This window comes from Nelumbo lutea, chromosome 2 (assembly GCF_056320005.1).
Source record: "Nelumbo lutea isolate HS-2025 chromosome 2, American lotus-T2T, whole genome shotgun sequence".
In the NCBI taxonomy this organism is placed as follows: domain Eukaryota; kingdom Viridiplantae; phylum Streptophyta; class Magnoliopsida; order Proteales; family Nelumbonaceae; genus Nelumbo; species Nelumbo lutea.
The window spans coordinates 1,175,709-1,201,600 of record NC_142685.1 but is presented as its reverse complement, the minus strand read 5'-3'; the positions used below and the strand labels follow the sequence as shown (position 1 = coordinate 1,201,600).

At 40.9% G+C, this 25,892-nt stretch overlaps 1 protein-coding gene, 1 long non-coding RNA gene and 1 pseudogene across 4 annotated transcripts in view; 1 reads left to right on the top strand and 2 right to left on the bottom strand.

The window, feature by feature from the left end:
- Window positions 1-25,892, bottom strand: part of LOC148868003 (uncharacterized) — a 36,746-nt gene that overhangs the window by 8,939 nt on the left and 1,915 nt on the right. The window contains exon 3 of one of the 3 annotated variants that reach the window (XR_016108071.1): window positions 2,770-3,028. The exons of the other annotated variants lie outside the window; for them this stretch is intronic. This is a non-coding gene — a long non-coding RNA (uncharacterized LOC148868003). Of the gene's footprint in view, window positions 1-2,769; window positions 3,029-25,892 lie in introns of those variants that run through there. 3 annotated transcript variants of the gene reach the window in all.
- LOC148868004 (Rhodanese/Cell cycle control phosphatase superfamily protein) lies at window positions 71-25,230 on the top strand. The gene is made up of 5 exons (XM_088973492.1): window positions 71-833; window positions 2,316-2,567; window positions 2,684-2,782; window positions 23,124-23,387; window positions 24,528-25,230. Exons 1-5 carry the CDS (start codon window positions 399-401, stop codon window positions 24,876-24,878), a joined length of 1,401 nt encoding a protein of 466 aa, XP_088829618.1. The 5' UTR covers window positions 71-398; the 3' UTR covers window positions 24,879-25,230.
- LOC148868005 (protein trichome birefringence-like 6) lies at window positions 21,653-23,066 on the bottom strand (annotated as a pseudogene).

The window sequence follows — 25,892 nt, the reverse complement described above, 5'->3', positions numbered from 1 at the left end:
CCGGCACAGGCTTGGGCCGTAGGCCGTACTGAGCCGACCCCCTCAAATTATCATCGGGGAGGGCGGCACTAGGGTCGTGCTACTGCTACCCCAAGCTTGTGCAGCACCTCTAGTTTTCTCGTAAAAAACAAAGGGAGCCAACGGCGTACCCACAGTATTGATTTTGATTTTCGATGAGATGAGCCCATAGGTTTAACGTTTTCGGTTCGTTTATCCAATTTGACAGGATAGTTCCCACTCCTCTACGGTCGGATTGGGATCTTTTAGATGCAGATTACTCTATTAACCAAACACATTTAGCCGCCTAAATGATTCTAATCAAACGCGATCTACGGCAATGTGTTGTGAAGCCAGGGAGCAAGCAAGGGAGCGAGAGCAAGAAAGAGAGAAAAGAATAGATGCTGCAATCCCCTCCATTACTCATCAGGTGCAGAGCGGCTTCGGTGTTAACATTGAGGATGCTACCATACTACTGTTCCTCTACAAACCTCAATCTCAACACTAATCCTAACGCTACATTTTCTCGCACCACGAGAACTAATTCCGATGACCACTCGTTTGCTCATCTTCCTCCTCTCTTCTCCAACATACACACTTCCAACCCAGCTCCACACAACCTCCATATTAGCACCGCAGTCTCCAACTGCTTATCCACTGTTCCCAGCCGTAGTGCTTCTTTATCCGTTTCGGCCACTCCTGAGTTAAGAAACCCAGATTCTGAAACGGAACATTTAACTCAACAATCTCTCGTTGTGGTCTCGTTTTACAAGTTTGCAGATTTCCCAGACCATGCAGACATGCGCAAGCCCCTGAAGGAGCTCTGCGAGGAATTGGTAAGTTTCTTATGCCCATTTTACTTTATTTATTTCTTATTTTCTATTAGTTAAGATCTATCTGTATGATTTCGAATCTCGATTTAAAAGCTAACTCTAACCTACCCGTTTCATTTCAATGCCTTCAATTCCTGTTGTAAACAGTGATGTAACTGAGACTTTTAGTTGAATATATTTTCCTTCGGGCGTTTTTCAAAAAAAAAAAAAAAAACACTGAAAGAAAAGCAATTATTTATTTCTATATTCTGCAAATCCTATGGTTTAATCTCACTAAACCCATGTATTTTGCCACCTGATGTTGCGCATTTTAAGATGGGCTTCCATGAATTCATATTCTAAAGAGATTGAGCCATTGAATGGGTTTGCCTTGGTCTGTCTCAGGCCTAAGGCTGTATCTTTTTCTCCCTATTTCTTCTTAATGAAATCTTCATGTTTTGATTGAAAACTGGAAAATGTGGGAAGGCTTGGCTTGTTCTTGAGTTAGAGAAGCGAGTTTAGGCATGGGGATCAATTAGCTGCGTATCGATAAAACTTTTGAAAGGTAGGTTTCATCTTTTTTCATCAGTCACGCATTGTTTGGGACGCCGTTCTGCTTGTATAAACTTCTACTCATTCTTATTGCTTTGAGTCTAAGAGAAACACTAAGTGATACTTTGATATTTGATTGCAGGCCGTGGTTGCCACTTGCCATAGAGTTGATCACGGTGTAAAATGGCACTTTGCACTATTATAAAGTTGTATTATTACTATATATTTCATGGTGAATTGGTTATGGACTGGACTCAATTTTACTCGAGCCTGTTTTTCAATCAGTTTTAACTTGATGTTAAAAGTTTAAACATATTAATTTATCGGGGTTTCTTAGTCAATATTGTTGGTATTATAATTGAACATGCTGCCAACTGCATTACCGTTCTGGAAGAAACGTGAAGTAAATTAAGTGATCTGCCTTAGATGCTTTATGCTTATGCTTTTAATCACAAGGATGTCACATTGCAAGCATGAGGATTTGAAAGGTTTAGTTTCTTTTTCTTTTAATATGAAACCAAACAAGTTCAAATAGGCTGAGATAATATTATTTTTTCTTCTTTAATTGATAGTGTTCTTTAAAAGATTCAAATCAATTTTTTGATTAACTTTTCTCAAAAAAAAAAAAAGATTTTCTTTTTTTTATTCAGATGCCTGACTTCATACTTCCTTTTAGGAAGTCTTATCTTACACGAATTACTATCCCCATTCTCCACTTCACATCTCAAACTCTCACTTAGTGTCAACATGTAACATTAAATGGTATTTTGCTACTTTAGATGTCCTAAACTACTATGTAACTTACAACAACTATATTGGGGTTTATGCATCAAAGTGGAAGTGGTACCTGTGATCTGGGAAGACTTATTAGTCCAGGGAGTCATTATTTTTTATTTTACTGTTATGGAATTTTTTATTCAATGCATCCGTCCTCACTATGCTCATCCTGTTCAGCGTGTTTCAGGTGGCATTATCCTTGCACCTGAAGGAATCAATGGGAGCATATGTGGGACACGTGAAGCAGTGGAAAAGGTTCTTGGATTCATTCAAGCTGATAGTCGCCTCAGTGGCCTAAGACAGGTGGAGTCACCTGTGAGTCCTGAAGATGAAGCTCTCCATCATGGACACACTAGCAGTTCCCCTCTTGGAGCAGGGGAAGATTCACCCTTCCGATGGGACCATGTGAGGGTCAAGGTGAAGAAAGAGGTAGATGGCACAAAAGATGAAAACCTTCTATTTTAATTTGAAGACCCTTTCTTTCCCAATAACATTATAAATATACGATTCCTTCATTTTTTTTTTCTTCTTCTTCATTCTAACAGATTGTTTCCCTGGGAATGCCAAATGTATCACCTATTGAAAGAGTTGGAAAGTACGTGAGCCCAAAGGATTGGAATAGATTAATTACTGATCCTGAAACTGTGAGTAAACTGAAACCATAACACATGATTCTAATATGTTGCTACTTGATATTAAGTCAAAGACATTAGAAATATTTATGGGAAGCCAACTACATATATCCGTGACTGTAAAGATACCAGTTCACAACTTCACATTGCTCTACTTGCACCACTGGATGAATAAGTGATTAATAGGTTCCTTAGTTTCTTATGTATGATCCATGCATGTGAGAGTAACCCTTTCTCTTGTGAATGAGGGAAGCTATCCTGCACATGTTTTACTTTCCAAGATCACTACAGAAGATCAAATTTAATACCACATTGTACTAATGATCGCAATGCTGTTTCACATGTCAAAATGTAAGAAGGAGATTGCATTCGATTTACCCCATACTTCTTTTACTGGGAAAGTTTGCACAACTGAATTGGTAGGTTGCACCAAAGGCTTAAAGAAAGATGCACAAGAAAAGACACATGAAGGAGATAAAGTCCAAATTCTGCTATCCCTTTTTTATCAATAATGCATTCCATTAATCAATCAAAAATAATAATTACAAAGGAGATAAACTTTCTTATCTCCCCCAATTGAGGCTTGAGCCCCCATGGAATTGGAGTTACAATTGAGCCCAAAACATAGATTCCCTCGCCACCCCTTGCCCATCAGCAAACAAGTTAGTAGATTTCTTCACCCAGTTGATCTTGGCTTCCATGTCTTCAACTAGCAACCTAAACTTTCTCCTTTCATTGCTATAATTCCATTAACCTAGTATTGTCTTTCTTCGGCCACCCTACAACCACCTCCGAATCCCCTTCAACTACAAGTCTTCTTATATTCATTTCCTTTGCTCTTTGGGCACCTTCCAAAACTGCATAGGTCTTGGCTCTAAGAGAATCACCCACCCCAATTGGACCTGAGAACATGGTTGAAACATTCCCATTCTCATCCCTAAACACACACCCAGCCCCTGAATGCCCAGGGTTCCCTCTACTACTACCGTCAAAGTTCAATTTCATAAAGCTAGAGGGGGGAGGGGTCCAAGACAAACTAAGTCCTGTTTTGACTTGGGTGCATCTAGCAATCTCTCCCCATTTCCTTAACAGATCATCCACTGTATAATCTATGAACAGCAGCTCAAATGATTTCAGCCACTGTACTGCCCTTATATGAATCATATCTCTCAGATTTTCAGCACTTCTCTCTATTTCGGAGAAGATCCTAGAGTTTCTTTCTTCCCATGGAGATCAGCATACCGTGGCCCTTAGGCATCTCCACATAGTCCTACCCTTTTTCAAATGCCACTTGAAAAAAGAAGAAAAAAGGCTCTGCAAGTTCAATGGAGGGGTCCAACTACACCTAAAGAGGGAAGAAGCCCATTCCCAAATAGTCTTTGCAAACTTGCATGACACCAATAGGTGAAAACCTATTGGTGAGGGGATAAGAATGTCTTGAGTCTCTTCTTTTGAATCAAATCACTAGTGTTGATTCTTTCTAGAAACGTATCCCATAAAAAACTACCAACCTTAGGAGGAATTGGTCTGCACTAAATCTTTTTGGTAGGGAAAGGAAGGCCTAGTGGGCTACTTGGTTGAGTTAAGACTTTGAAGAAAGAGGCACAAGAAAAAGAGCCTGTGGGGGTGGGGTTCTAAATTCTAGTGTCTTCCTTTGTGGGGTCCAAAATATTTTCAAGAAGACCTAGGAGACTTGTGATGTTGTTTAGGCCTGTATCTCTAATAGCCCTCCTCAAGCCCAAATTCCACCCAAACCCAGAGTTTGAAGATGGTATAATGAAGGAAGAAATTGGCTCATTTTTCAAGTCGGAGAGGGCATATAAGGATGGAAATTGATCCTTCAGAGGGGCATTCCCCACCCAAGTTTGTTCCCAAAATTTTATAAGGTTGCTTGACATAGTTGTCAAGGCAGCCCCTAGGTGACAGGGCGCCCTTGGAGGCTCGCCTTGCTTAGTCACCAAGTAGTTTTGTGCACTATGTTATAAAATACTTTTATATTTTTAATTTTTGACATTATAATTATAAAATAGGCATTATTAAACTAGAATACTCATTTTATGTGTTCATGTACTAATTTCTTTTTATTATTTTCTAATTTGTTAGGGTTTAATCAACACAAACATTGCTAGCTGTTGTATTGAACCCATGGTTCAAAGTATCAATACACAGTACTTACACGATACTCCCCCTATTTTTTCATTTCTTTGGTTATATATATATGTTATTTTAAAAAATGGGTTCTAGAAAACACTTGTAAACATGTGTATTAGGGCACCAAAGATATAATACAATACACCCGATATGGGGCGTATCTATCGAAGTTTTGATCCTTGATTGAATCCTCAAAGATTTCAGAACCTGAACCAATAAGCAAGGGAAGAACTTAAAATTTTGTCTAATCAACACATTTTCTTCTTACATATCTTCTTCTTCTTCCACCTTTCTTTTCTTCTTTTCCTATAACAAAAGTAGGGGTTCAGCCCCTATATTTTTTGAATTTTCTTTCCTTTGTTCCTTTTCTTCTCATAAAATGTTGATTTTCTAAACTTAAAACATGAAATTTATACTTATCTTATGAAAATTATGGATAATTATTAATGGTTATGGAACCTAGGGAACTACCTTAGGATATATGGTTTTACTTAAAAAAAATCCATCGCCTAGGCGACTAGGCGACAAGGTGCCCCTTGTCGCCTAGCCTTGCCTTGGTGCCTTAAAAACTATGTTGCGTGAGTTTAAGTCATACCTGATAAGAGGGGAGAAAACTGGTAACAAGTCATGGATGGTTTTCCAAGGTGATGCACTTGTAGTCTTTGCCCAAATTCCAAGATCCCATTCATTGTTCTCAAGCCCATGAATGCTAGCTACCATTTTAGCCCGTAGTTTCTCCTTCTCTAAAGAGAACCTCCATAACCGTTTCCCCTGAAGAGCCACATTTTTCTATCCCTTTTTGAAAAGAACAAAACCACCCCCTTCAAAACTTGAATTAACCCCAAAACGTTTCCAAGTTTTGAATCCCTAATGCCTCTTCTAAGACCCAAATCCCAATCAAAACCGAAGTTGGACTCAGAAGGGACCAAGAAATTAGACACAATTTTCCCTTTATATCGGGAGAGAGAGATAGAATAAAGAAGGGAAATTGGTCTTTTAAAGGCACATCACCCACCCAAAGATGCTCCCATAATTTCACCTGGTTTCTAGAACAAAGATCATACCTGATGTGCTGTAGAAAAAAAGGAAGAATGGCATGTATGGATCACCAAGGAGAGGTACTAGTAGCCCTTGCCAAGATCCCAGAGTCCTAGCTATTTGCCAACCCATGAATGCTCAATATTATCTTATCGCACAACTTGTCTCTTTCTCTTGCTAGCCTCCACAACCACTTCCCCAGGAAAGCTTCATTTCTCTTCCGAATGTTGCCTATTCCCAATCCTCCATCAGCCCTATTCCTAGACACTATTTTCCACTTCACCCTATGGTCTTTCTTGTCCTCCCTTGGTTCCCACAAGAAATCTCTCATCAATTTTTCTAAGACTTTGCTTACTTTCTCTAGAATCTTGAAAACAGAAAGATAGTAAACTGGCAAGCTAGACAAGGTGAACTTTATCAGAGTGATTATACCACCTAGAGATGGGTAGTTCTTCTTCCAAGAGGCCGACATTTTTGTAAATCTATCAATTACTAGGTTCCAAAAGCTATTCTTCCTCGGATTATCCCCTAAGGGCATCCCCAAGTACTGCAAAGGCCATTGTGATACCACTCACCCTAACATTTCATCCCTCTCCATCATTGCACTCTCCTCCATATTAATCCATGCCACACAGCTTTTGTCAAAATTCACCTTCATGTTTGACATTTTCTCAAAGGTTTAAACTACCAACTTCAAATTTCTCACCCATCTGATATCCTCTTCATAGAAAAGAATTGTGTCATTAGCAAATTGTAGATGAGTGATAGGAATTTTATCTTTCCCAACCCTCCACCCCTTCACTAGGTTCCTCGAATCTGCCCTCTATATTAACTTCTCCAACACATTTGCAGTCAAGGTTAAAAGGAAGGGAAGGGGGGGGGGGTCTTCTTGTTTGATTCCTCTAGTAGCCTGAAAATGATCTACAACAGCTCCATTTACCAAAATTGAGTATGACATGTCTCCATACACCCCAAGATCCATTTGCACTATTTCTTTCCAAAGCCAAAGTAATCCATCACTTGCATTAACAAGGCCAATCTACCATATCATAAGCTTTCTCGAAGTCCAGTTTGCACACAATTCCTTTCTTCTTTGTTCTCTTTAGATCCTCCACACATTCTTTAGCAGTTAAAATTTAATTCATGATCTGCCTATTACCCACAAAAGCCCCTTGGTTTTGTCACATTATGCTCGGAAGCACCTCTCTAATTCTTTGAGACAAGACCTTAGCAATGATTTTATACAAACTATTCACCAAACTAATAGGTCTAAAATCTCTTGGATAACTTGCTCCATCTTTTTTTGGGACTAACACAATGAAAGTTGAATTCAACCTTGGATTTATTACCCCCCTTTCAAAAAATTCATGAAACATTTTTAGGATATCCGGTTTCAGTATCTCCCAACAATCCTAGTAAAAGGCCATAGCGAACCCATCCAGCCCTAGAGCTTTTATTTTTTTGATAAATAAGATGAGTTTTTATTAGACTTTAAGATTAGACTTTACAAGCATCCCTTAGAGAGGCACGAGATGTTATCTCTCTATAAAAAAGCAAAGTGCAAAGAAAATTACAATGGAGCCCAAAACAATACATCCCTATTCACCCCTTGCTTAGCCAAAGCATCAGCCATCCTATTTGTAGATCTCCTCACCCACTGTATCCTGATATTCATATTCCTAGTAAGCCACTTAAACTTCTTCATTTCATTTATGTAGCACCAAGTTATAGAGTCTTGGTCTTTTAGCTAGCCCATCACCACTTTTGAATCCCCTTCTATCACCAAATTTGCTAACTATAACTCATTGACTATTTGCACCCTTTGTAGTGCTGCCAACAACTTTGCTTTGAGAGAGTCACCCAAGCCCACGGGGGTGGAAAACAAGGCTATAAGTTTACCTTTTGAATCTCTCAATACCCCTCCTATACCCGAGAGGCCTGGATTTCCTTGGCTGCTCTTGTCGAAATTCAGTTTAACGAAGCCTTCCATTGGAGGTGATCATTGCATCTCCACACATTCCTTTTTGAATAGCTTTTTGCAATTACATCCCAATTCCTCCAAACATCATCGACGGAGACTTGGGAGAACAACTTCAAAGTCCTCACCCAATGGACCACCCTGACCATTGCACAATCCCTAACAACTTCTTTTCTTCTCTCTTTACATAAGAAGATCCTAGCATTCCTTTCTTCCCATATAGTCCACACCACAACTACTCCAACACATCTCCACATTGTTCTTCCTCTTTTTTTTGGGGCCACGAAAACAAAGAAGGGTTGAATAGCATATTGACCTCCAATGGTGAAGTCCACCTGCACCCAAACAAAGAGAAAAACTAAATCCAAATCTCTGCAACAAAATGACAAGAGATCAGTAGATGATATCACCAATTAGGAGAGAGACAAGAATTAGGCCTTTTCTTTTTGTAACATATCCGGAGTATTAATCTTCCCATGCACTACTTCCCAACAAAAAGCTCTTACTTTGTAAGAAATGGGTCTGAAGGGATGCACAAAGTCTTAAACAAAGAGGCACAATAGAACGAACCCTTAGGATGGGGGCCCAAATACGCTTATTAGGGTCTAAACAGACATTTTGAAGTATTTGTAAAAGGTTCGAACAAGTTGAAACTTCACTGTCTCTTAGATTTCTTTGAAAGCCAAAGTCCCAATTGGGGCCCATAGGGAGTAAGGGAGGAAGAATAAATTTAGACACACATTTATTTTTGTATAGGGATACCAAATATGAGGTAGGAAAGAGATCCTTCAGTGGACTACAACCAACCCAAGTATCCTCCCAAAATTTAACAAAAGCCCCAGAGCAAGCATCATACCTGACAAACCTAAGTAGAAAAGTCTAAGTGCGATGGATGGCTTTCCATGGAGAGACCAATGTGGCCCTGATAGATACTCCTGCATCCCAACCATTTCCCAACCTCCCATGTATGCTTGCTATTATTTTATGCCACAAACTATCTCTTTCCTCCGACCATCTCCAAATCCATTTTCCTAATAGAGACAAGTTCTTTTTATATGTATTTTTAATGCCTAAGCCACCCTCTTGTAGACTTCTACACACAACCTCCCATTTAATCAAATGATCTTTCTTTCCATCACCCAACTCCCATAGGATATCTCTCATTACCTTCTCAGTTTTTTTAGCCTCCTTTTGGGGAATCCTAAGTACTAACATAAAATAAATTGGTAGATTGGCAAGAGTGGATTTAATCAAAGTAATTCTTCCTCCCAAAGACACATAACTTCTCTTCCAAGCTGCCAACTTTTTTGCCCAACTCCATAATTGGATTCCAAAACTTGATTTCTCTAGGGTTTGCTCCTAAGGGGAGGCCAAGGTAGGTCAAGGGCCAGCTAACAATGGGACAATCTAAGGTGTAGGCAACAAAGTTTAGTTCCCCTTCCTCCAAGTTGATTCCCGCTACACAACCCTTTTCAAGATTAATTTTCAGATTAGAAGCTAACTCAAATTTCCTCACCATTTCCTTCAAATTCCTCACCACACTTAGTTCACCCCCTTCACAGACAACTATGATATCATCTGCAAATTGCAAATGTGTCACTAAGACCAAGTCCTTCCAATCTTCCACCCTTTACTAAACACATCAGCTACTAGGGTGAACAAAAAAGGTGAAAGAGATCACCTTGCCTTAGTCCCTTACAGGCTAGAAAAAAGAATCTCACAATCCCATTAATCAAAAGAGAGTAGTGACATGAATTAATGCAACCAAAAATCCAATTGTACCATCACTCCCCAAATCCACAATTCTTCATTACATCATCAAGAAAATTCCAGTCTACCAAATCACTCCCCTCAGCTCACAATAAACCTCTTTGCAAATTCATTGAAGATCTCACAAAGATCATCTTTTACAATGTCCCAATTGTCTTGATAGAAAGCCATAGTAAATCCATATGGCCCCGGGCTTTTGATCTATTCATTGAGAAAAATGCCTTCCTTGTTTCCTCTCCCACAAAGTCTCTCTCCATCCACTGTGCTACTTCAGTCTCCACTTGGGGTCACTCAAAATCAATGTTTTAAAAAATGACCTAGAACCGGAACCATTCTAGCCACCGATTTCTAGGTCGACGGATCGATCGTCTAGTTTGAACAAACAACCCATTTTGACAAAATAAATTAAAAAATAAAAACTAATTAAAATTTAAAAATGGCCAAAAACCATTGAACAAGTCAACAATTTGACCACCCAGGTCAATGGGTCGTTAACCGATTCAACGGTTTTTGGTCAAGGACTGGGTTTGGGGTAAAATTGAAATAATTGCCTAGACGGATCTTGGGCCGAAGGGTCCAATTGTCCAAGTCAATGGCGGTTTGAAATGAAAGAATGGTAGGATCCATCTAATGGACGCCATAAAGGTTACGGAATGGGAGGGCGAATTTCAAAAATTTTCCTACCTTCTTCCAACTGGGCATATTCCCTATTTTAAGAATACAATTTTCAAGGATCCTACTTGAACCATAATCGAATTAGATCTGAACCAAAAGGGAAAGGAGGAATTATACCTGATCCAGAGAAGCAATATCTCCCAAAGTTGGTGTTCATGCCCAAAGAGGACACCAAGATCCGCTCCTGTTGAAGATGACACAACTGTATGTGGAACGGAACCAACAGAGTGCGTCCTACACACTGAATCCTTTGCAAGAATCCACTGGAAACTCTGAGCACCAAATCCTTTTAGTATTTTCTGCAAGACTGATGTCAAGAACTGATTTCTTGATTTATTTCTTCTTCAAAGATCGAATCTTGTAAGAAAGAATAGCGGCGGCTGGAGGAGAACTCCTGAGATGAAGATGGCTGAAATTGCTTCTCTTCTTTCTGGAGTGTGTATGAGATCCAATCTCAATTCGCAGGATGATTTCTTGCACAAAAACCTTAGGTTCAAAATCCGGTTATGATCTCTTAGGGTTTCTCCTCTTTTCTTCTTGATTAAGAAACCTCCTAATTAGGAGTTATCTCAATCCAAATCAGTATTTGGATAGGGGATGATCTTAATCCTATCTGCAGATTAAGTTAGCTTACTCCTGATCTTATCAGGAGGTTACCAAATTCAAATCTGATTTGAATTTGGTGTCCTAGAGTGGATAAGGTTAAAGGCCCAATCCTTAACTTTAATCCCAGATCTGCCCCATAGAGGGGTGATCATGTCAGTCCAGCTCGAAATGGGCTTTTGGCCCATTAAGTGTTCAGTGCTTAACTAGTTTCCAATCTACTGCCCAGTTGGGCTTCTTTGTATGGCGTGGGACCCAAGCATTGATCTACACACCAGCCACATGGGTTCGACCCAACCTTTATTACAAGTCTGAGCCGAATTCACTGAAAAGTTCAGTGAATCCCCGAGTCCATCACATGGACCCTATGGGCCCAACACTTACATTAAGTGGCCCTTGGACCAAGCCATCTTATAAAATTCCAGGGACTGTGGGCAGGTGCAAGATTAGCCCATCAGGTACTATCCTAAATGGTCTTACACTTAACCTCTCAGTCCATAATGATCAAGCACTGTCCGACAAGAGAGGACCTTTCCCTCGGCTGCAAGGAACAATGCCACTCTCTACTCACATGGATCCTAGGAATTAAAACCATTTGCAAACATTTTGAAACCATACATACATATATATATATTAATTTTGCAAAACAAAATTCCAACGATTGAAATCTACTGGCGGCAGTTTGGTTTCCATCAGAGAGAGTGCATTCCCGATTATTAGCTGTCCGACAAAACTGCCCCAACATGCCCAGGTTTTGACCCTCGCATTGGATCTCACTGATTGGCATATCAAAGACAGCCCGATTCGACACCTAGTGAAGTATCATAATCGAGTCTAGGGGTCAGGTGTAACTTTCTAGTTTTGCCCATCTGTCTCCAAGGTCCAGGGCAATACTGGAAATCTGGTTCGGTTCAAGGATTCGAGTAATCCCATACTGCATGTGCCTTGGGTCTTACCCTGGTGACCGAGACAGGCCATCCCAACACTTGGTGGCACACCAGTATCAGCCTTGGTAGGATAAATCTTCCCAGACTTGTCCAATGGCTGTGAACATTTAAAACTAACACGAGTCTCAATAAGTGTCCAGTTTTAGGGTCTTACACAGAATTATACCAATCAACATGAATCAAACATGCACCTTATTTATTTACACTAAATATCAAAAGTACATCAAATCATATTGAAGCTAAGGGCATACAAAACTGTCTAACAACTCCCACTTGCACTTAGGTCCAATCTGGTACAAGCCGGAGTCTCATACTTTCCGTGTGTTTCTCAAACACCTTCTGTGTCAATGGCTTAGTCATTGGGTCCGCCACATTATCCGCTGATGCTACCTTCTGAATTAGGACGTCCCCTCTACCAACGATCTCCTTTAGTACGTGGTATTTCCTCTCGATGTGCTTTGACTTCGAGTGGGCCCAAGACTCTTTAGCCTGGGCGATCGCTCCATTGTTGTCACACAACGGCGGGATGGGTGATGTGCTGGAAGGAATGACTCCCATTCGTGTATGAATTTCTTCATCCACACGACTTCCTTGGTAGCTTCACTTGCGGCAATGTATTCGGCCTCGGTTGTAGAATCTGCAGTGGACCCCTTTGCTGCTTTTCCAGCAAACAATACACGATCCTATCGTGAAAACATACTCAGATGTAGACTTTCTATCATCTGGATCCGACTGGAAATTGGCATCAGTATACCCTAGAACTTGTAGTGAACTACCATCGAATACCAAACAAAACTCCTTTGTCCTTGGAAGGTATTTGAGTATGTTCTTCACAGTAGTCCAATGCTCCTGCCCTGGGTTGGCCTGGAATTTGCTTACCACGCTCACCGCCTGAGCAATGTTCGGGCGAGTGCACAATATAGCATACATGATGCTCTCTACGGTTGAGGCATAGGGAACGTCTCTCATGCCCTCAATCTCCTCAGAAGTCTTGGGAGACATATTCTTGAAGAGAGTGACTCCGTGCCTGAAAGGAACGTTTCCTTTCTTGGAGTTCTCCATGCTGTATCTTTTGACAATTTTGTCAATGTAAGCAGTCTGGGATAGTCCATTTATCCGCTTCGATCTATCTCTATAGAGTCGAAGACCCAATATATATGAAGCTTCTCCAAGATCTTTCATGGAGAACTGCTGTGATAGCCATGCCTTGACCGAAGTCAACATTCCTACATCATTCCCAATGAGTAGGATATCGTCCACGTACAACACTAAAATGGTGATCTTATCCCCACTGGACTTCTTGTAAACACAGGGCTCATCCGGATTTTGCTCAAAGTCAAACGTTTTGACGGCAAAATCAAAACTAATGTTCCAACTCCTAGAAGCCTGCTTAAGTCCATATATGGATCTATTAAGTTTACATACCATGTGTTCCTGACCAATAGCAATGAAGCCTTGCGGCTGCTGCATGTAGATATCTTCACTAAGATCTCCATTCAGGAACGCGGTTTTGACATCCATCTGCCAAATCTTGTAGTCATGATATGCTGCTACAGCTAGTAGGATCCTAATGGATTTAAGCATGGCCACGGGCGAAAAGTTTTCCTCATAATCGATGCCTTCTTTCTGAGTATACTCTTTTGCCACCAAGCGAGCTTTGTAGGTCTCAATCCTGCCATCGGGGCCCTTCTTCCTCCTGTAGATCTATTTGAACCAATTGCTTTTACCCCGGAGGGCGGATCTACTAGAGTCCAGACCCCATTGGTCTCCATCGAGTACATCTCAACTCTCATGGCCTCCACCCACTTCTGGGAATCTATGTCTAACATAGCTTCCGCGTAAGTTACGGGATCCTCCTCACTAGTCAAGGCTTCCACCAGGTAACTATCCTGGTCATAACCATATTGGACTGGTGGTCTGGGTATCCGAGTGGATATTCTAGGTTGGTCACTACCTGGAACTTGTGGGACATCTCCCACTGCTCTTGAGCTCTCTTCATCAAGAACTATTTCTTAGTTCTTGATGATGGGAGTCCAGAATGTATTCGGTTTCTAAGAATTGGGCATTTCGACCGCATAACACTTTCTGCTCACTTGGGTCATAGAATAGATAACCCACTGAATCTTTTGGGTAGCCTATAAATAGGCAACGACTGGTTTTGGATTCCAATTTGTCTGCACTTGTTATTTTAATGTGTAGGACAACCCCAAATCTTCAAGTGTCTTACACTTGGCTTCCTTCCGGTCCATAGTTCATATGGAGTTTTCGGAACCGATTTGGTTGGAACCTGATTCAGCACGTAGATAGCAGTCTCTAATGCATATCCCCAAAAGGATGTGGGTAATTCTGAGCGTACAAGAAGTGACCGGACCATGTCCAACAAGGTCTTATTCCTCCTCTCTGAAACACCGTTGAGTTGAGGTGTAGCAGGAGGAGCTAATTGTGACACTATCCCGTTGACCTTCAAGTAGTTCCTGAATTTGTCAGAGAGATACTCGCCACCTTGATCCGATTGAAGGGCCTTAATTTGTCTCTCCAGCTGTTTCTCGACTTCGTGTCTGAACTCTTTGAACTTTTCAAAAGATTCAGACTTGTGTCTCATTAGGTACACGTAATCATATCGTGAAAAATCATCTGTAAAGGTGATGAAATACACATGTTGATTTCGTGTCCTAACACTCAGGGGACCACATACATCAGCATGGTGATGAGATACACGTGTTGATTTCGTGTCCTAACACTCAGGGGACCACATACATCAGTATTTATTAGGTCAAGTGTGCCTACACATCTTTCAAGCTTACCGTCAAATGGCCGCTTAGTCATCTTACCTTGAAGGCAAGGCTCACAAGTGGGAAGATTTTCTACAGTTAGAAAATCCAAAGGACCATCCTTTACCAACCTTGTGATTCGGTCAACACCGATATGGCCAAGGCATGTGGGACTTACTGTATCACGAGTTCTTTTCTTGGGTTTTTCGATCAACGTAATTTCGGTTAAGTTAGTTTCCAGAGAAGGATGTAGAACATAGAGACCGTTCTCCAGTTCCCTGCATGCGATGAATTTATTATTCCGTTTAACAGTAATCATATTACTAAAATAAACAGTATATCCATTAGCACACAGTTTAGAAACATAAATCAAATTTCTTCTTAAGTTCTGTACATAAAGACAATCTTTAAGTACAAACACTCCTTCACTAAAGACTAATTATACGGTTCCTATTGCTGCAACTGCAACACTTGCAATCGTTCCCAAGAATAGTGTCATTTCACCTTCACTCAATCTTTGCTAACTTTGAACCCCTGCAGTGAGTTACACGCATGAGTTGAAGTCCCGGAGTCAACACACCAGGACACATATTAACTAACATATTAGTTTCTATGACACAAGTTTCGACGTTACCTTTCTTAGATTCCAGGTAGGCAGGACAGTTCCTCTTCCAGTGGCCGGTCTGATTGCAGAAGTGACAGACATCAGATGCCTTGTTCTTCTTCTGCTTCTTGGGCTTGGCAGCTTTCTTCTGGGGCTTCTTTGCCTTTCTCTTTTTCTTGCCTGATTTGTTAGCTTCATCAAGCATAACCACAGGCTCATCCTTCTTAAGTAGATCCTCGGCCCTCTGCAACATTTTGCCGAGTTCTTGGACGCTGACATTCAACTTGTTCATATTGTAGTTCATTGTGAATGCATTGAAGGAAGATGGCAAAGGATTTATGATGGCATCCACTTGCGTGCCAAGATCTAGCCCGGATCCAAGGGCTTCGAGTTCGTTAATGTAGCCCATCATCCGAAAACAATAGTCATGAACTTTCTGCCCTTTAGACATCTGCACGGTCATGAACAGTTTCAGGACTTTCTGTCGAGTATAACGATTCTGCTCTTCATACATTGTCTTTAGACTGTCCAATATGTCCTTGGCTAGTTTGATCTGGTCGAACTCCCTCTGTATTGAGTTGTCCAGTGAGGCAATGACAAAGCAGCGGGCTAAGGAGTTCTTATCCTCCCAATCTTGTTGTCCCTCCTACGTGCCTTAGAAGCCCTATCACCCGGACGCTTCGGGGTAGGATTTTTCACTACCTTATCTAACTTTTCGGAAGTTAGGACCAGCATAAGATTTTTGTACCAGTCGGCATAGTTTGGGCCCTTAAGCTTGTTATCGTCTAGAAGCTTTGCGAATTGACCGTTTGCCATTTTCTGATAAAACAACAAAGACGTTAGTCTACAACTTTAGTTTGATTCATGTTACCTACATAGATATGGTTTATAATCTATCCATTCCCATTTGTTAATCTCTGAGATTTCCCTCATTTCTCAGTGACAGAGACGACGAAATGTCTCTGGAAATGTGAGAAATCACATAGGGTGCGTGAGGCCAACTGTTTCAGTTGCATAACCCCACCACCTTTCTGTGACGGATCATATCCACTCATCAACTGAGTTTCCCTTTGGCCTCTGTTAGACAAGGTTCAAAGCCGTTTTCAGGTAAACCTTTCTATCCAGTGAGTGCTCACCCATCATATTCAGGTTACACTGAGGTACCGTGAGAGAATTCCCATTTTCTGGTGAAGCCCTTCCCACATCGGTCTATGATGCCCCTATCATCTTATGAAACACTCCGACAGATCCAACAGTAAATGGATAGCCCAATTTTATGGTGCATTTCCTCATTACTGAAGGACCCATCATTGTCCTAATGACGGAAGGTCTTTAGAGAGTCTATCATATGGATCTCCCTATCACATGCACTCATATTTGTTGGAGGGAACAAAATTACGCCCTAGTTCTAATTTTAGGTCAAACCAGAGTGGCTCTCACTGACTTTCATAAAGTCAGATTTCTGGTGGGCCATCATCGGCTAGGGTTTCCGCACGCCCCTTTTCAGGGTTGTGGGGCCCACCAAGTAAGGAGAGGTCATTCAATGACCTTAAGGAGCACCATGGCAATGATGTGCATTCAGCCACAGTGTGCACAAGAGCCACTAACGAGTCATCATGGGCCCAGTGCTTATGGCCCATGGTTGCAGCACATCCAACATCCAAACATCACATGTAAAGGAAGAATTGATCCAATCAATTAACTGCTGTAAAGCCCATTGAACAACCCATTTAAAAAATATAACATTAACAATTAATGTCGACTAGGTATATGGGCTGAATCGCAGTTAGTAGTTCGGCCCATACAACTTTTCTCACAAGAGTGGGCTTTTGTAGTTTTAACCATTCAAAATTGGGCTTTACAGGTGGGACGAACTAATCCCTGTAATTGAACATCAGATTTGGAACAACAAGTGTGAGAAAAATTGGATTCAAAACAGTCCCTTTTGAACCCTAAATTCGGTCCAAACAATTTTGGTCCAATCTAGTCCGAAATTGTCCGAAACTGATTTTCAAATCAAGAATTAATTCATGAAAGATCTGAAATTAATGACTTTGATTTTAAACAATCACAAATCAAATATGGATTGTTCGCACCACCTACAAAACAGAGGTTAATCACTAGGGTTGCAGTTTCACAAACTGCAAATCGCAGAAAGCGAACTCTCCATCTACAAATCTCAAGCGCCGCCTTCTTCTTCCATCTTCAATCAAGAAAATAACAAAAAACAGAAATCCTATTTCTATTAATTAATTACATTCTTGATCAAATCCTATACATTCAGTCTAGAAAAATAAAATAAAAAAAATTATTTACAGACCGAATTGAATTAATAATAAAAAAAGGGTGCGTAGACCATCTGCGCCAAATCTGCACTACGATCTCCAGGTTCGAACAGTCCATTAAATCAAAATAAATAGAGAATAGTTCTAAATAAATTTTGGATTTAACATAAATTAATTTCAGATCAATCGCCCTTAACAAGAAACAATTTCTTGAAATAAAGAAAATAATATGCGCAAATCTTGGCAGAGCAACTTCTATCCATCTGTGCAGGTTCAGATCTGATTTTCTTTTGGTTCAAGATTCGAACCTGTGGCTCTGATACCACTAATAGAATGGTAGGATCCATCTAATGGGCGCCATAATGATCAAGCACTGTCCGACAAGAGAGGACCTCTCCCTTGGCTACAAGGAACAGTGCTGCACTCTCTACTCACATGGATCCTGGGAATTAAAACCATTTGCAAAATTCCAACGATTGAAATCAACTAGCGGCAGTTTGGTTTCCATCAGAGAGTGCATTCCCGATCATTACCTTTGTCCGACAAAGGGGCTGATCCTGTCACTATGATCACCCACTCAGATGAATTCTCAGACTGCCCCAACATGTCCAGGTTTTGACCCCCGCATTGGATCTCACTGATTGGCATATCAAAGATAGCCCGATCCGATACCTAGTGAAGTATCATAATCGAGTCTAGGGGTCAGGTGTAACTTTTCAGTTTTGCCCATCTGTCTCCAAGGTCTAGGGCAATACTGGAAATCTGGTCCAGTTCAAGGATTCGAGTAATCCCATACTGCATGTGCCTTGGGTCTTACCCTGGTGGCCGAGACAGACCATCCCAACACTTGGTGGCACACCAATATCAACATTGGCAGGATTAATCTCCCTAGACTTATCCAATGGCTGTGAACATTTAAAACTAACACGAGTCTCAATAAGTGTTCAGTTTTAGGGTCTTACACAGAATTATACCAAACAACATGAATCAAACATGCACTTTATTTATTTACACTAAATATCAAAAGTACATCAAATCGGATTGAAGCTAAGGGCATACAAAACTGTATAACATGAAAACTGATGAAGGGCGATCTGGCCGGTCTTAGCTGTCCACGACCTTGCTTCTGAACGGGGTAGCAGGGAACCTGAAACGGAGGAGATGGGGAAGCTCCAGGGGGAATCCGGTGTAGCGGCTCCGAAGCTCAAGTTAGAATCCTTCAAAAGCAAGATAATACCAGATAGCGCAAAGTTTGTATACCTTCTTTGTTGGGGGGCAGGGGGCTCTTATAATCACTTCGCGCACTCGCTTCGAGGCCCTTGTCAGGTCGGGTATGATTACCCTTGCGCTTGTCAATTCGGCCGTCATCCTTTCTGTTGGGACAAAACCGTCACTACCTAACCGTCTCTCTAACTGGAGATGGCGGTGTTAGTGGCGTTGGCAGGTGGCCATTTAGAGTGCGGCCGCCAAGCGTCAGATCCCAAGTCAGTCAGGTGCGGTGCCCCCGGGCACGGACTTCCTCAGTGTCAGGCATGGTACGACTTGTTTGGTTTTGGTGCCCAGAAGGTGATGCGGAGTGGTGAGGTATATCCCGACCTGTTACAAGGTTGGCCAGTTCGGCGAGGTATATCCCGAGCTGTTACAAGGTTGGCCAGTTCGGATTACTCTGGTTTTGGGCCAAGGGTGAGCTCGGGCCCCCCATAGGGAGTTCGGTCCGCTGGTGTCCCCTTGTTCACGCCTTAGGCTTGGCCCTTTTGCCGAGTTGTTGTTTCTGCCACGTGTCGCATAACTGTGAGGTCGGGCCAAATCTTCCTTCATAAAAAACCATGCTCAAAATTCTTCCAGTTGTAATCTATCATCCAAGGGCCTCCTAAAGATTGTTTTGAAGTGGTCCACAAAGATCTTGGCAATTTCATCTTGATTTGTTATCTCTTGCCCATCTACCTTCATTCTAGCCACAAAATTTTTCCTCCTCCCATTTGCCAAAGTATTAAAGAATTTTGTGTTACCATCACCTTCTTTCAACCACTTGCACCTTGACCTTTTTCTCCAATTGATCTCTTCCCTTGATAAAACTGCTTCCAAATCTTTCTTAATCCTAAACCTCAATTCTCTTTCCTCCTCTACCAAGATTCCTTGGGCTTCCTTCTCATCTAACTCCTATATCTTGGACATCAAAATTACCTTTTGTTCCTCAATTCTCCCGAAATGATCCTTGTTCCATTCCTTAATTTTCTCTTTCAATCTTTTTAGTTTCTTATGAAATCCCACTCCTTTCCACTTCGCCCCCCCTTAAATCCTCGCTCCACCGCCCTCTACTTTCTGTACAAAATCTGGGTGTGTGAGACACATGTTTTCAAATCTGAAAGGGGTGGGGTTTCTGGAACGGTTTCTGAACCTAACTTGGTGGGTCCTAGAGCTTTGGATCTATCCATTGCAAAAATTGCTTCCCTTATTTCCTCCACCTCAAAGCTTCTTTCATGCCACATCTTAGCATTTTCAGAAAGTTTGGGCCAGTCTTGTCCTTCCAACCAAATCATTTGATTTAATGGTCTTCTATTGATTGGCTTAAAATGCTCCACAAAAGCCCTAGCAATCTCAGCTTGGCTTGTGAGTGTCACCCCATCCACCTCCAATTTGGAAATAAGATTCTTTCTCCTCTTTGCATTTGCTATTACATGAAAGAATTTGGTGTCTCTATCTCCCTCTTTCACCCACTTGTGCCTAGACTTTTGCCTCCAACTAACTTCTTTATACAAAATGCCCTCAAGTTGTTTCTTAAGCTCCCATCTCACTTGCTTATCCCTCTCCTCAAAAGAACCCCCCTTTCCTTGGCATCCCACTCCTTAATTTTACCAATCACTTACTGATTTCTTTCCTCAATTCTGCCATACTGAAGGGTATTCCACTCTTTAATCTTTTCTTTTAACTCTTTCAACTTCCAATTGGAATTTCATACCCAATTGGCTCTTGGGTTACTTCCATTCCACCAAGTCTTAACCATCTCAACAAATCCAGCCCTCAAGTTGTTTCCTAAGCTCCCATCTCACTTGCTTATCCCTCTCCTCAAAAGAACCCCCCTTTCCTTGGCATCCCACTCCTTAATTTTACCAATCACTTACTGATTTCTTTCCTCAATTCTGCCATACTGAAGGGTATTCCACTCTTTAATCTTTTCTTTTAACTCTTTCAACTTCCAATTGGAATTTCATACCCAATTGGCTCTTGGGTTACTTCCATTCCACCAAGTCTTAACCATCTCAACAAATCCAGTGTGACCCAGCCACATAATCTCGAATCTGACTGGTGTGGGACCTCTATTACCAATCTCCTCTTTCATTAAAGTGATAGGCCAATGATCTGATGTTATCCTAAGCAATGTCCTGGATGTAATCACCCCCCTCCCCAATGTTCCTCCCAATCTGTTGTGAATAGAAATCTGTTCAACTTTGAGCAGATCTGATTGGTTTGTAAATTAGACCGGGTGAAATTGCCACTTTGTAGAGGAGCCTCCTTCAACTCAAAATTATTAATGAAACTGTTGAATTTCCTCATACTACAGTTGTTTCCTCTCCTTGCACTGGTGGACTCCTCTGTGAATCTAATGACATTAAAGTCTCCACCTAAACACCACGGGCCCTCCCAAAGTCCTCTAATATCCCCCAACACTTCCCACAAACCGCTTATCTCCCTGTACCCAGTTGGTCCATATGTGTTTGTCAATACCCACTCAAATCCATCTTCCTTTTGTCTAAATTTAATGGAAACAGTGAACCTTCCAATCAGCTTTTCCACTCCCTCCATGACTTCTTTCCACATTGTTACTATTCCTCTTGAGCTTCCCCAAGATGGGCTCATTGCCCAGTTATACCCCATCCCTTCCAAACAGCTCTAGCCCATCTTCCATCAAACTCCATCAGCTTTGATTCCTGTATAAGCACAATGTCCAGATCTGCTCTTCTTATCACTTCCTTAATAATATTGATTTACTTTTCTCAAAAAAATCACTTCCTTAGTAATAGCTCTTTTCCTTGCCCCCCTAAACCCCTAAAATTCCAACTTAGGATCTTCGTTTCCCCTTTTCCTTGGTGGTTCTCTGCCCTTGAGTCTCATAAACTCATGTTCGGTCTGTGATGGCTCCTCTTAATAAGCACAACATGGATTCCCATTGGTTTCTTTTAACTGAGTCGCCAACAAAAAACAGCCTTTTCACTCTAATCAGTTGTAGCATTTTCACCGCATTAATTGAACCTTGAGATATTGCAGTCATGTGGTTGCCATTTCCACTTGATATAATCTTGGTCCGGTCTGCCATTAGCCTCGCAGCTAAAGCGTTCGTCTATGAAGGGACATGAACTATCTGTATACAGCTACAGGGGATAACACTAATCAAAACCCACCTCCCCACATCACATTCACCGGTCTTCTTCCCTTCAATCCTCTCCCCACTTGATACTTTGAGTTTTGTGGACGGGTAATCATGTTTGCTGTAAGTGATACTGTCAAAAGTACCTCTTTGGGCCTTGCTTTTTGACGTCCATTCAAAACTGCAGACTTGTTATTGTTTATTTGAACCTTTTTAACAAATGAAACTACACTATTCCCAAAAATGTCAGGTATCCTGAAATGAATATCTGCAGAAGATGCACTTTCCACCTCATGACCTGTGAAGTTTCCACCAAAACCTGACAAAGAGATGGATTTAAGCCCCAAACTTATGGGGAATTTGTTGAAATGGAGTTGGTTTTCTTGATGGATCAAGGAGATGCACTTGAAAATTCAGAATGAGAAGAGAAGGAACAAGGATGAGATGGAGAAAACAAGAAGTCTTGTGGGCTTGAAGTTGTGGGAGAAACTCCTCTGTTTCTCCCCTGGTTGAGTTGGTTTTCTTGATGGATCAAGGGGATGCACTTGAAAATTCAGAATGAGAAGAGAAGGAACAAGGATGAGATGAAGGAGAAAACAAGAAGTCTTGTGGGCTTGAAGTTGTGGGAGAAACTCCTCTGTTTCTCCCCTGGTTGATTAGGTTTGGGTTGCATGGTTTGAAGAAGAAGATGAACAGTATAGGGAGTGAAACTGGGATTAAGAAAAAATTTAATGGGCATGTCAAACGGCCTTAAGTGTTTCCAGATGGCCTATTTGTGTTATGTGGGGCCATGTTACAAGGTATATCTATGTAGTTTTGCAAACCACATGGTATATGCATAAGTATTCAGGTCAAACCACACTGACCTTGTGGCCCCAGATGCATAAACATCACAAAGAAAAGTTCATGCAGTTGATGTAATGCACCAAGTACAAGGGGATTTCCCTGCTAATTCATGAGCTGGGCAGTCACATTTTCCAAGTCTTGGATATGTGCACAATATCACATTTGCAGTAGAACTTAAATGCACAAACCTTCCAATCTCTTCGCTTGACAGTGCCTGTGTACAAGTTGGGTTCTTGCTGCTGTAACATGTATTGCCACACATCTATGGTTGATATTTACTTTATTCTTTCAGAAAATATGAACATTTGCACTTCTGCAGGTTGTGATTGACGTGCGTAATACATATGAAACTCGAATTGGGAAGTTTAAGGGAGCAGTTGATCCATGCACCACAGCTTTCAGAGAGTTCCCATCATGGGTTGATTCGCAGTTCCAATTAGCTGAATATGGTCAACCATCAAATGCAGAGGTTAATGATTCAAATGAAGAGAGAAAAATTCCTCAACGGGTAGCAATGTACTGCACTGGTGGCATTCGCTGTGAGAAAGCTTCAAGTTTTCTTCTGAGCAAAGGTTTCAAGGAGGTAAATATCTATCTGATCTCTATTTTGTACATTATCTCCTGGAAAGAGCAAAAGATTACCATGCAGCACATCTTAAGAGTTCTAGGTTCAATGCATAGTTGTCAAGGTGACAAGACACCCTTTTGGAGGCTCGCCCAAGCAGTTTTGTATATTGTGTTATAAAATACTTATATATTCTTAATTTTTTGAGACTATAATTATAAAAGACATTTTTTGAATTAAAATATTCATTTTGTGTGTTTATATACTAATTCTTTTTATTATTTTCTTATTTGTTAAGGTTTAATCAACACAACCATTGCTAAGTGCTAACTATTGTATTCAACCTTCAAAGACTTCTTCCACCTTTTCTATTCTTTTCTTCCTATAACAAAAATAGGGGTTTCCTATATTTTTTTGAATTTTCTTTCCTTTCTTCTTTTTCTTTTCATGAGTATGCTGATTTTCTGTGGTTATGAAGCCTAGGGAACTATCCTAAGATAAATGTTTGTTACTTGAAAAAGATGCCTAGGCACCCACCCAGGTGACTAGGCGACAAGGGGCCCCCTGTTGCCTAGCCTGGCCTTGGTGCCTTGAAAACTATCTTTCAACATTGGTATGAATGTCAGACACCTGATATAACTTGAGGGAAGTTCTTGACAATAGTTATCCTCTTTTTATGTTATTCAGTGGTTGTCTTGCATTTAGGGGCCATTACATATTGTAGTGGTAAAATTTTGGGCTGGCTAGTGTGAAAACGTAGGTTCAACTCTGAGAGCCATCACTTTGCGTGGAAAGAAAAGGAAAGAAAAACACCAAGGCCCCAGATAGCTGGAACCAACATTGTGTTTATAGCCTTTAGTGGTTATCTTTTATTTATTTAGTAATATATTGCTATTTAAAAGAAGGCCATTACCCAATGTTGGTTCCAGCTATCTGGGGTCTTGGGAGGGGTGGACTGGATATGGTCCAAACTTTTGGCACTTTTTTTATGCACAAAGTGGCTGCTGTCAGGCTCAAACCCACATTCTCATGCTTGACAGCCTGAGATTGTACCAATACGCTGCTATTTAAAAGTATATATTTACTAGTATGCCTTTTCTTTGACATCCTAAAACATTCTGTTCCTTGGCTTATTGTGATTTGGGTAACCTTAATCAGGTTTATCATTTAGAAGGTGGCATTTTGAAATATCTAGAGGAAGTTCCCAAGACAGAGAGCCTATGGGAGGGAGAGTGCTTTGTGTTTGACAAGCGCGTCTCTGTTGAGCACGGGTTGATGCAGGGAACCTTCAAGCTTTGTTATGGGTGCAAGCAACCAGTCAGTGATGCAGACATGGAAGCTCTGGAATGGGAATATGGAGTTTCTTGTCCATACTGTTTCTCAGCAAAGTCCGAAGAAGAGAAGGAGAGGGCAAGAGCTCGGCAGAGGCAATTTAAGACATGGGGAATAATTGGTGGTCCTGACAAGGGTCGTCGGCCAATGACACCGACAACTGAAAAATCGTTGTAGGAGAAAAGATTCCGAACTTTCCATATTCAGATCGAGATTGAAAGGCAAAATGAGTCGTGCCAGACGGTATTTTATTGTTTTCCTTTCCTCAGCCAGCGATCGGTCTTAATGTATATTATTAGATTTAGAAATTGAGATCCAACTTTATTATACAATGATTCTCCAGCTTGGACAACACTTTGGTTTTTGAATTTGTAGAAGTTCGTGACCTTTTTCTGTTTTGATTAGCGGTTTGTGCTAATGTTGTAGCATCCGTTTTTTCGATGGAACTGTCTAATCCAGATTCTAGATTTGCTTGTAAGTCTGTTATTTGATTCAATTCAACCAGGTTCCAGTGGAATGGGAAAAGAAAGAGCAGAGGCCAGAGAGAGCAAAGCAGCATCTCGCATAATATTGACCAGAGTTCAGAGATGCTAACCAGCTACTAATCACCTAGATTTTTTTCTTCTTATTTTTTTGGGTAAATTGTAGACTGACACCCTGTATTTTAGATTTAGTGACACTTAGACCCCTAAACTTTCAGATGGATTGGTTCGGTTTGATTTAAGAACCAATCTTTTTAAAAATTAAAGTATTATCAAAAAACTGAAAATAATCTCTCTTATATATATATATATGTGTGTGTGTGATTGATTGATTAATATATATTTGGGAGAATGACTATTCAGCCCATCTCGCCCATCTCACAATATACAGGTGGGATGAATTCTGACGGTGGATTGATGTGGTGATGCCAAATCTACGGGCAAGATGCGATTTATAGGGAGGGGGGTTACTGAGGGTTATAATTTATTTTAGAACTCTGTAATGGACTGTAGTGTACTTCTTTATATATATAATATATTTTAATATGAAATTATAACCCTTAAGTGTTAAACCTGTCCTTGACCACGTTTATCCCTAGTTATAATTCTTTAATATTAAAATGGGCATGTCAGTTATACACATGACAAATAAAATGGGCGAAGTTTCAATGATGCACAAGTGAGCTGTGATTTGGTACCAAGACAAATG